General features: G+C 33.9%; 2 protein-coding genes and 1 long non-coding RNA gene across 17 annotated transcripts; 2 read left to right on the forward strand and 1 right to left on the reverse strand.

Moving 5' to 3' along the window:
* The first annotated feature begins 1516 nt into the window (after nt 1-1516).
* Nucleotides 1517-3763, forward strand: LOC140816332 (pectate lyase-like). Its single transcript, XM_073175533.1, has 5 exons — nt 1517-1617; nt 1681-1910; nt 1991-2636; nt 2838-3080; nt 3172-3763. Exons 2-5 carry the CDS (start codon nt 1705-1707, stop codon nt 3400-3402), a joined length of 1326 nt encoding a protein of 441 aa, XP_073031634.1. The 5' UTR covers nt 1517-1617; nt 1681-1704; the 3' UTR covers nt 3403-3763.
* A 565-nt stretch (nt 3764-4328) lies between these two features.
* On the reverse strand, nt 4329-6943 carry LOC140816333 (uncharacterized). 15 transcript variants are annotated; one of them, XM_073175534.1, is made up of 5 exons: nt 6657-6943; nt 5763-6573; nt 5518-5606; nt 5146-5243; nt 4389-4528 (listed from the first exon to the last, which is right to left on the reverse strand). In XM_073175534.1, the coding sequence occupies exons 2-5, from the start codon at nt 6018-6020 to the stop codon at nt 4404-4406; spliced, it is 570 nt and encodes a 189-aa protein (XP_073031635.1). In that variant the 5' UTR covers nt 6021-6573; nt 6657-6943; the 3' UTR covers nt 4389-4403. The 15 variants fall into 15 exon arrangements, 2 of the variants coding, with proteins under 2 accessions (XP_073031635.1, XP_073031636.1); XM_073175535.1 differs by having other exon boundaries at nt 5518-5599; nt 5774-6943; XR_012114564.1 differs by having other exon boundaries at nt 4418-4528; nt 5083-5268; nt 5518-5599; nt 5774-6943.
* Nucleotides 6944-7211: 268 nt separating this feature from the next.
* LOC140817140 (uncharacterized) lies at nt 7212-10299 on the forward strand. Its single transcript, XR_012114720.1, has 2 exons — nt 7212-7395; nt 8847-10299. It is a non-coding gene; the product is annotated as an uncharacterized lncRNA (long non-coding RNA).
* Nucleotides 10300-12338: the final 2039 nt, after the last annotated feature.

Below are 12338 nucleotides of genomic sequence, written 5' to 3' on the forward strand. Positions count from 1 at the left end.
GCCGAAACACAGTTTTATACCAACTGATGGGGGCCGAAACACAGTTTTATACCCACTGATGGGGGCCATATATAATTTACAATCGTCTTTCCATATCCACTCGAATCATAACAGTGCACCACAGAATCAGATGTATCAAACAACACTTATCGAAATTTTTGAATGAACTCAGCAGAATCAAAGAACATCGGAAATAGAAGAAACATATCGTACATCGATCGAGATTTTATGAAATATGTAATAGCATTTTCGAAAAATGGCTTGACACACATACAAGTATGTCATGAAATATTTATACAAAGTTTAAGTTACAAAGAAATACATAGCAAAAGCCCACTTACCTGATTTCGTTTGGATTAAGGCGCTAAAAAGACATGCTAAAAGAACTTCGTTCGAACAAGGTTGCGGTAGAGATTTGACTAGGCTGCTGCAATTGCTAAATTTCGAATTCTTGAAGTTATGGGGAGAGAGTTTGTTTCTTATATAGGCTTGAATAATCAACTATAAAGGTAAGCCCGTATCACTCCAAGAATGTCGCTGATTGCTTAATCAACGTGATGATTGCACTTTTCTCTCCCGAATGAACGTGGCCTCTTCTTGATTCAAGATACACACCCGAGATTCATGAGTGATTTTGGTTTTCCTTAAGTGCAAATGGAGAGTGATTTTGGCTTCATGAATTTCTTCCAAGATTGATGCACTTCCATATAATGATAAATAGTCAGTAATGAAGGGACAATGATTATTCACATTTTCATGATTATGATTGTATGGAACTAAAAAAATATTGTGCCAAAAATAAGCTGAAATTTCCTATGACATATATAGATTTTCTCGTTGCAAGATCGTGCATTAAATAAGTAAATTAAATTTAAATGATTATTATTTACTTCGGATGTGGATTGAGAAAAATACTGGCCCGTCAGTAGTGTTCAATAGAAGAGTTATGTTAAATTTTATTTTATGAAAATTTGCAATTTTGAATACGTATATATGTTTTATTAAGATTTTGGTGTTCTATATTGTCAAATTTAAGTTTTAATATTATGTTTTTTTTTTGAATTTTTGTTCTTCTTTTAATGTAGTGCGGATATAGCATGAACATAGCGCCGATTTAATGTCGACGTGATGCTCATATACACAATATCATGTCAAAAATCCCGATAAAAAAAGTTGAAAGTACCCAAAATTGAAATATACAAAACTAGAATTCAATTTTGACAATATAAATAACTAAAATTGTAAATAGTCAAAATATAAGGGGCGAAAAATTTAACTTTAGCGGGAAACGACCCCATCCTGTATGATTTAAACGTTAACCTTTTAAAAGTTAGTTTAACTACCAACCTCTGTTTCCTATTGGTTCCCCATTGTTCCCGCCTTTCTTTCGTGGGAGGGCAAGTTGAAGTAAATATCTATCCACCATTCTTGCTTCCTTAAAACTTTCTAGTCCGCTGATTTTGTAAATTGTACATAAATATAAACAAATTCTTTCCCATTAACGTTTGGTCTTTTTCCTTGAGAAGAGACAAAAACCGAATCGCTGGCACAAAATTCCCAGTGGTTCGAGTTTTCTTGAAAATACATAAATAAATTCAAGAAAATTTTGAAAAGATAAATGCCAGTGATTCGAGTTTTCTCGAAAATACATAAATAAATCCAAGAAAATTTTGAAAAGATAAAAAAATATAAGACAGCGCTCTGATGGCGCTAAGTTATTGTAAATTACCGTTAATAATTCTCTTCTGCCTTGTGTTACTTGTTAATAATGTACCAAAATCTGTAGCTAAGATTGCAAATTACGATGAGTATTTGCAAAAGAGATCCGAGGAATCTTTCGAGGATTCCTTGAGCGCGTTTGACCCGAATCCCGAGGAACTTACGGATCAGTTCAACGAACAAGTTGGAGAGTAGGTCTATCATTTTTGCTTTCAATCTTTTTTCAACTATTTGGCAATGTTTGTTTATTTTTTATTTTTTGCATGTGTAGGGTATTGGTAAGCTCCAATGTGACGAGGAGGAGCCTCAAAGAAAGTGATTGCTCGGCAACGAACCCCATCGACAGGTGCTTGCGATGCGATCCCAACTGGGCCAAGGACCGGAAGAAGATAGCTGATTGTGCCCGAGGCTTTGGCCACCATGCCACAGGTGGCAAGGACGGTCGGTACTACATTGTAACTGACCCCTCAGATGATGACATGTTTTTTCCGAAACCAGGAACCCTCCGCCACGCTGTCATCCAGAAGAAGCCGCTGTGGATCGTTTTTGCTCATCACATGGTCATTAGGCTAAGGGAAGAACTCATTTTCGAAAGTGACAAAACCATTGATGGAAGAGGTGCAGTTGTGCACATTGCATATGGGGCTGGTTTGACCCTACAATTTGTGAAGAATATTATCATACACAATATTTGGATCCATGATATTGTGCCGGCGAATGGTGGCATGATTCGAGATTCACTGGACCACATCGGACTGCGTACGAGGAGCGATGGTGATGGGATTTCAGTGTTTAGTGCTAGCAACATATGGATCGATCATGTGTCGTTGTCTAAGTGTAGTGATGGGCTCATAGACGTGATTGAGGGTTCCACTGCTATCACCATATCTAACTGCAAATTCAACAACCACAATGATGTAAGTTGGAACATAACCTAGAAGCCGAAAGGAGGCCGATAGAGGATGAGGGGGGTTGAGATGGGGTGATTGAATGAACCTGTTGAATTTTCCCCTGATTTGCCTGTTATTTCTTGAATCTTAAAAGGATATAATTCTTCAATTCTTTTACGCTCAAACCTTTCCACAACTGTTCATTTTTTTTAACACATTGTGGTGCAGGTGATGCTCTTGGGTGCGCATGATAGTACTACTAAAGATTCAATCATGCAAGTCACAGTAGCATTCAATCGATTCGGAAGGGGTCTGGTGCAAAGGATGCCAAGGTGCCGATGGGGTTTCTTCCACGTCGTGAACAACGACTACTCCCACTGGGAAATGTACGCCATTGGTGGTAGCGCCCACCCCACCATTCTCAGCCAAGGGAACCGGTTCAGAGCCTCAAACGGCCCCTTCACCAAAGAGGTAAAAAGAATAGATCTAAACACATGTTTGTAGACACATATATCATATGTGCACAAAAGTTTCTAAATCATAATATGCGTGTCCCATGTAGGTGACGAAGAGGGATTATGCTACTAAGGACCAATGGATGAAATGGCAATGGCGATCGGAAGGCGACGTGTTCATGAATGGAGCCTACTTTGTTGAATCAGGGCCCGAGTTTAAGCACTCAAAAAGTCCATTGACAAAGAGAAATATGGTCAAGTTCAAGCCTGGTTCCTATGCAGGAAGGCTCACACGTTTTGCTGGTGCACTCAAGTGCATTAAAGGCAAACCCTGCTAATTTACTTTTCTTTTATATAAATATTGTTTCATTCCCATTTAGGATCTTGATTAATAAATAATACTCAAGATTAAGATGGGAAAAAAAGGAATGTTATACGTACAAACCCTGCTGCTGTTCTACTTTGTTTTCGGTTTATCTTAATCTGCTCTTTTTAATTGCAGCCCGCAAGGGCATCCCATCTGGTGGTGTTCTTCTTGCCTTGAACTTGGGTAGGATTAAATTGAGTTTTGCACTAATTTTATCAGTAGAATTGTAAGGTCCATTTGATTTGGCACCACTATACATACTTTTGTCCATAGTCGATATAATCTTCTGTTACTATAAAGGGTGAAGACAGACCAAAATTGGTACGTTTGTACCTTGTGTGGCTTTTTTCTCTTTCTTTTTTTATTTCATTTTGTCACTCTTTTTACTAATTTTTGTATTTACTGTAGTGACCTTTTTTTTCCCTTTTTTTTTTGTTTTTTATTTTAAAAAATAGAATGTACAAACACTCCATGCACGAGGTTACCGTTAGTTTTACATAAAAATTGTATTTATGTTATCTAAGCTCATTTACCATAAGTTTTTTCCATACGTAAATTCCACTCTAAATATCACATAAACACAATCACAAAAACACAATCAATACATGACAGCAACCAATTGAAATTCATGTTCTTGGATCGAAATCTTGGTCAAATCCAGAGACCCCGTGAATCGAATGATGAAAGATGAAAAAGTCAAGCTCCAAGAATTTCAGTGAGGCTTGCCATGTTAGTCCTGAAGTGATCATTTTCTGTATGAACAATTCCTTGCGTTGTTTCTCCAAAGGGACAGCATGTAAAAGCCCTTCTGGAGAGGAAGCATCTTCGTTCACAGTAACAGTAGATTCTACTTCAGCCAGACGTGGACAAGTTCTCCTGTTATGACCACTTTGACAACAAATCTTGCAATGGTGAATCTTCCCTGCCGGGATTTGTTGTTAGCTTGTTTTAGGTCTTCGGCATGTTCTTATGTTATACCCCTTCTCGCGTACACAGACAGCAATGGAACTGTCCAAGAGCAACTCTGACCGTAGCTTGTGGACAATAGTTTCGCCTGTGACACTCACATCCACAATCATGGCAGTAAAATTTTACCCCTGCAAAAAGAACATATATTAATCATAATAAGGAAATATAGAACTATAAGCTGATTTGAACCCGGTGAAAGTCGCTAGAAGGAATGAAAAAAATAGAGCGGAACTTTCATTGCAATGCTAGCTTCTCTTGTACTGTGTATAGGCATGAGTGAGTGCTATTATATCAAGAGAATATGGGTACGAGTGACTGGTGTTATGTAAAAAGTTATAAATGATAGAAACAGTACATTTTTGGCAGCAAAAGCACCACATTTCAATTACAGAGAGCACGATTGACATTGAGAGAAGTGGATATCGATATATGAAAGAAACATTTGGAGTAAAGGAGCCTGTCTAGTTTTATGCAGAAATCAATATGCCACCTCGAAGATTAGATTAGTTAAGTTTTATTGATGTAGATTAGTAGCTTCTAACACATTCTAAAGCTTATCAAATAAAAATAAAGTAGAACACTAAACCAGGCATTCTTAGAGTTGAAATGAAGAGATTATAAAAGAAAATCAAATGTTGAATAACTCGCATGGAAGAATGCAACAAAGAGGATGAAAATATACTGTGCAGAGGTCCAAGAAAAATGTTAACAAACTTTCAAGGATTTACTGATCTTTTTAACTGACTTCGGGAGCTGCGATAAACTCTCTCGGTTTTCCTTCTTACATCTAGCTTTGTATCCAAGTTGTCAACCTCATCGTCTTCCTTAACTTTTAGTGGAGAACTGGAAATGCACGCATTAACTAGAACTACTCAAAACAAAAATTCTAAAACGTGAAGTCTCAATTTCACAAAGAGTACCAAGCATATAAAAAACAGTGAAAAACAAGCAAGACGAATCAATTCCGCAATTTTTTGAAAATGGGTTCAATTCAGGTACAAGCATATTGTGTTTCAGAGTGAAACTGAATTGAATTGTTCATGATTCATCAATCATGTGTACTTACACAATGGCCAAGCACATGAAAGTGGTAGGCTAGTAAAACACAGTCACATACATTGAGCGGGCTTTCTCCCAAAGTCGTTCATCAATGGACTCTTCCCAGATAATGCAATCACCAAGGCACTGATGGCAAGTGACTATACCCTCTTACAAATCGGCAATACAGAGTTAGCTAAACATCTTAGAAGCTACATTGGCAAGTGATATCCATGAAAAAATACAGTTGACCACATAAATAGTTTGTGCTGGCGATTGCTAACAGTTGTAACACATGTGTAAGTAAATCAAAATATCATTTATCTTTCCATTACATTTCAAACAATCTGATCGTGACCTTTCTACTCCACATTGGGTACATGGAGTGTAACCTCTTCCCCGGCAAATTGGGCACGGTAATTCTATAATATATAGGCCATTTGGACCAAACCATGACCTTGGTTTGGATGTAGCAGAAGCAACCTTCCTATATAGGAAACAATGAAATAACTGTAAAATAGTCACGAAGGTGAAGTAACTTCCCCATGAACTCCATGAACATCGACACCAAAGATTCGCCATTTAAAATTTAAATCACTTGTCCGATGATAGATTTCAAGTTCCTATCTGCCAAATTAGAAATTACTATATTGATTTATTTAAAATCAAATCTATTTCATTCTTCAACAAATCATATGTTATAAAAACCATAAAAAGTATATTGTATAAGCAAAGCATCAACAACAGATGCAAGCATCCCTTGAAAATTTACAGCACTGAATTTTTCTTGTCATTCCCTCAGGCTCCACGCATTGTTAAATCACGACAGAGAATCGACATACCATGGCTATTGTTTTCCTTGACACGAAATACATAAAGTTTGCTAAACAATGTCCAACAAGAAATATAATTACTGTAATTCAGTAATCTAACTCTCCCGAATCTAAGATAAAAAGCGTTCATTTCATTTTTAAAAAATTATATTTTATACAATGATGAGCAGATAAATGTAGAAATACAAAATCAAGAACGAACAAGATTTACAAAAAGGAAATAAGACACCAAGAATTTGGCAAAGCCTTGATTGCAAATCAGCAGACAGTCCAAACAATTCTTCGGAAGGATCGTAGGCCAACTGTAACCACATAAACTCGGGATCGTCATCACCCAAAAAAAAAAGAAAAAATCAAGAGAAAATGCAAACAAAAGAACACGTGCACTGAAAGAAACACGAGTCAAGATTTTTTCTAGTATGAGACAGGGGAAGGAACAAAAGTCGAGATTCTCCTAGAATGTGGCAAAATCCAGTAGCGGCGATTTGCGCGGTTGGGCCTCCATTGAGAGACTACAAGTCGGTGCGATGAGGACCATAAAGAAGACATTTTTGTGACATTAGAGTAAAAAGCAGAGCAAAAGAAGACTACTCGACTTCCATGTATGGATTAGATAGCTCAAAGGTGACAGAGGTGACGAATGAATTTGTGTGGCGCAGAAGAGACATGGGATGGGACCTGTATTGGAATATGAATTGCGGCGCCCGTAATCTTAATATAAAATTGAGAATGGATAAATCGAAATTTACTTCTAGAAAATACTAAAAAAATATTATATTATTTACAAAAATATATGAAAATTTTGCAAAAATTCCACAAAAATTCATGGAATTATAGAATAAGTAAATAAAAATCATTCAAATCCACGAAAAATTATAATTTTAAAAAAATAGTTGAAAATGATTGAATCTCTATATTCAATACACCCCCACCCCACTAAGTACAGGGTTCTGCACCAACAGCTAAACCCCGATGAATTCTTCTCTTGTGAATCCACCATATCCACCCCAAATTATGTTCGCCAGAAGAGCAGAAAAAAACGCCTCTTTAATTGGTAAAGATTCTGAACATATACTTTGATAACAGCTCCAACAGCGCCGGAGGTTTGCTTCTTATGTTTAGCGGTAAAGATTTGATTTTGGCTCGTGGGTTTTGGCGGGGCAGCTTCTTTCACCGCTTTCAGGCCTCTTTTGTTTTATTTGGAGAATCGTTTTTGCTTGTGTTTAGAACATCTGATTTTTTAACTTGGTTTTGTCTTTCGTAGCCTAATTCAGCGATTGTAGACGCTAATACTCTTACTTGGTTTGGTTTTTTTTTTTTTTACTATTATTATTTTTACGCTTATCCTTTAGATTTGAATTGTTGTGCAGGTGGGTTTTTCTAGTTAAGTGTTGCTGATTTTTCTTTCATTTTTCAGTCTATAGCCATCAGGCATTTCGCATTCTTGTGCTTTTTATTAAGCCACGCAACCAACTCGGGTTCTTTTTTTTACGCTGTTATTTGTAATTTTTCTTGAACTTCGTGTGTCTGAAGCTACATTTGGCTATCTTATCCCGGTGCATGCATACCCATTGGATGGGAACTGTACCCTGTCTTGGGGTCGAGGTGCAGCATAGTGTTAGCCGGCTGAAGCTTGTCTGAGTTTGATTCTTTCTGGTATATGCTGAGAAGCCAAAAGAAGAGTCATTATGAAATCATCTGAACGAAGGCCTTCTGGCCTGTTCATTAAACTTCTTATTGAATCTGACTTTAATATTTTGTATGGAGATCTCCTTTTGCTTGTATCTGTTTTCATAAATCCCTGCAGTTCTTTTGCCATACCTTTTAGTCTGGAATGCAAGTCACGATACAAATAATCTAAACAATGTTAATCCTAAATCTGGCACGAACGTTGTCTGGAACAGAGAATAAAGCTTCAACACGAGGTTCACGAGCCTAGTAATAAATGAGCTTCTCAATCAACTTTGACCATTTGTTTTATTGACTTTTTCATTTTCTTGTACTCTTTGTTTCTTTTTCCCCCCTCTTATTCGCCCTTTGTATTTTCAATTCTAATGACATTTTGCTGTTGTATGTCATGATGCCAGAAAGTAGAAATAGGAATTTCGAAGTTCCTCTTTCACTGAATTTTACAATTTCAAAGCAATCATATCCCGCTTCATTTCCTATATAATTCAAATTATCAAGTTGTGAATTGTAGCCAGCCATGATGTACTAATCTGTTTACCTTTTTCAAATACCCTTTGTCAATCTTTTGAAAGTGTTTAATGCTATAAATTGTTTTAGTTAATGCCTAATGGTGTTCACTACATAGGTTGAGGTGATTTTACCATTGTGACAAGATTTTGACTCACTAAAAAGAATTGAATTTAGTTTTCGAATTCAACCTCAATATATGCTCAAGAAAAGAAAACGGTTAGGTCTTGAGTACATTTATCCAAGTTCTGGGGGAAATATCATTGAACTAAAAATCATGTAGAAAATGGCCCATTATCCCTTTTTTTGGTTTTAGTCTACGTATTTTATTTTACAAGACCGTGCAATTGATCGTAAAAATTTGACTCATACCTTGTAGGCTCTAATTCATAAACTTTGTAGAATACTGCAACATGATTCTTGATTGGCCTCAATATGTATCTACCAAGGATTTCAATCTTTCTGGCCTTGCTTAATATTAATAAGTTTTTACCAATCTGCCAAGCCTGAATTTATGATTTCAGATGACTATAAAATTGTAAGACTATCTACGGAGGTAAAACATTGTGTGTGGGATATTATAGTACATAATCAATGAGCTTTACTGTTATTATATAATTGTCCATGTTCATAGATTAATGATGTCAAGTTGATTGCAACTGATGTTAGAACTGAGTACAAATAAAAGTGTTTCTCCCTATTTATCAGTGGTTATATATGTCGATGGACCAGGTCAGACTTCACCGAAAGTTTATTAGAACAGGTCCTCTGGTGTGATCTCCCCACCTAAGTATCAGTATAATTTAAATTATTATTATTCTGAAGTTGAATAACTGTAGTTTGTATTGAATTCTTTAATATGCACTGGATAGTATTACTACTAATAACCAAGTTGGCAATTTTAATCTTGATTTACATGTAGCGAATTCCTGTGCCTTCGTGTATGTTATGACGATAATGAACATGTCATACACACACGGACACACGAAAAGTGTAAATTATTCAATTTATCTGCCAATTGATACACAGTTTTTGTTAGAACTAATCTCCTAAAATTACAAAAGAAGAGTTGAATACTTGTAAACTTGTGAGACAGGGAAACCTTGTCTCTATTATCTGTCATAACATAAATAATCACCTTTTTTCTATTATTTTGGCTTCAATCCATGTCATGGCTTAGTTGAGTTGAGTACAATTATGTATTGTTCTTGACTTATATGGCTCGTAATATTTCGGGTATGAATATATAATAGACTCACCAGAGGATTATCTATAGAGATTGAGGGAAAAATCTAATCGCATTCAAGAAGTCGTAGTTTAGGTTCTCTTTTTTACATGCTGAGGTTAATCTAACTCTTAAGATATCACAGATACACGCAAAATAGTCAATACTTGTTCTTAAATCAGCATTGGTATACCTGTTTGACAACTTGGTTTTGTTTACAAGAGAATCTAAGCGCATTCTGCAAGTGTAAGAGATTTATAGCATTAATTAATTCAGTTCTCAATTTGAAGAAACTAAGTATGCTTGTAGTTATATGTAAACATGAACAACTTGATTTAGCTGTCACACTTCATAATGCTTCCTTGTCTGGCTAGCTGTTCATTTTATTATTATTTCCATGACGAATGAATCCAACGAAATGAGGCGACCGCTTACACACAAGAGTTCGCATTGTCTCTGAGAAATTGTCTTATGTTGGGTATGCAGGTTCTTGAAGGCAGAAGGGACGAGATTCCAGTTATTTAATGTATACACCTGGATTTGCTACCGGATGCTGTTGGGAGATAATTTTCGAGCGTGTTGTAGATACAGGGACGTGTTTATATAAGTTTCTTTCAGTAGGACTAGCCTGTTTTGCGAGTCAAACGAAGGGTACGAAGTTCTGTTAAATCGACTACTCTCCATCGGTGCACCAATTAGTTGACCTTTTGCACTATTTTGGTGGCTATACATGTATCTCCATATTTTCTTGAATTTATACTTCACAACAATTTTTTCGGTAAAAAGATAGATGAAAACAAATTATAAGAATTATAAATAATGGTTTATCAGATTAAGTATTAAATTGAACTAACAGAATAATACAAATGTAATGATATAAATGAATTTGAATTATTTAAGCAAATATAAGAGTGTAATAGAATTATATGAATTGAATGTATTTTAATTAATTAAGCAATTTAAGAGTGTAGGAAATTATTTTGGTGTATGATGTTGATATTTTTCTATTCATTATATCAATTAATTGATAAATATACTCCAAAAATTAAAAAATTACATCTTGAAAATCTAAAATAGTATTTAATATATATATATATATATATATATATATATATATATATATATATATATATATATATATATATATATATATATATATATATTAGCTAAAAGAGCCCATATACATAAATTGTATTTTCAGAAAAATGATATATTTAGACATAAGAATTGAAAAAATAATAATAATAATAATAATAATACTTCATTCACTCTTTTGTGTCTAAGATATATTTGTTTAAAGTAGTTAACCAATAAAACTTCATTTCTTACACCAAACGAATATTCATTTCCTTACTTTAATAATTAAAATCAACCAATTATTAAGTGACTTGTGATGCAAAGATGTTGCAAATACCTAACTTTTTCCAAACAATTGTATATTCATCTTATTTTTATATTATGATATTTATTAAAATATCACTATTCTATCTCAAAAAATAGAAAAAAAATATCACAACTCTAAATTAATCTCAGTACCATGTCTCATTATAATCATTATTCTCTCATTTTTTCAGAATTACATTTGCCAAGGTTCAAAGCAATTAACAGGAAATTTGAATTCTATTATATTTGAATTTTCTTATTATTATCTGAAATGTAAAATCATGTATATTATCGATGAATTCTATATATATTAGACACTTACAAATTATTAAATTTGAATTTGAATAAAATATAACTAATTAAGTATAACAATATTTTTCAATTCAATTAATTATTAATAAAAGTTTATCAATAAATTAGATTCATACCTAGTATTTTTCTTTTTTTTTTGCTAATTAAAAATAATAAAATTTAACATAACAAAATGGTGAGCTATGAGATAATAAATAATAATGAGATGATAATAACAATGGATCGGGATTGTAAAATTACGACCCGTGATCATGAGAATATATTTGAGACGTGTCAGATGAATGATGATAATTCCATATTTATAATGATCTAAAATTTTTCGCAGTTTATAATTTTTTATATCATATTAATTTAAGTGATATAATTATCATAACTTAATTGTTTTACAATTGTAAATTAAAAAATTATCCCCTCCTTTTTTACAAATTCAAAGGCATCACATAGATATAAATTTAGAATTTTAACATAAAAAAATTTAGAAAATTAATTTTAGACTATTTTCCCCGTCTCACTTAAATTCTAATTTATATGTATTAACTATACAACTGGTGATTGTCATTACATCAACCTAACTTCAAATCTATTGATGGTAACGTTATATTAAAAATTATTTGCGGGAACATGAAGGGCTAGTTTGGTCAATTCACAAAACATTGTCTTCTATTCAAACTATTATAGGTTTGACATGATCAATAATTGAAAAACGCTAATGTCTAATTTTTACACATAAAGAGAACTAGTATGGCCAATTCACAATCGGAAAACATTGTCCTGTTTTGATCATTATAATGATAATTTTACTTTTTGTGTGTATAGATATATTAAATCTTAAAAATCATATTCATCATTAAATTTGGTCAACTTTTGGTGTTGAATATATCATGTATTCATTTATGGAATAGTAAAAGGTTCCTAATCATCTTACACGCTATAATTTAATTAATCTGACAG

The sequence above is a fragment of the Primulina eburnea genome, chromosome 16, assembly GCF_022965805.1.
Source record: "Primulina eburnea isolate SZY01 chromosome 16, ASM2296580v1, whole genome shotgun sequence".
NCBI classification, from domain to species: Eukaryota; Viridiplantae; Streptophyta; class Magnoliopsida; order Lamiales; family Gesneriaceae; genus Primulina; species Primulina eburnea.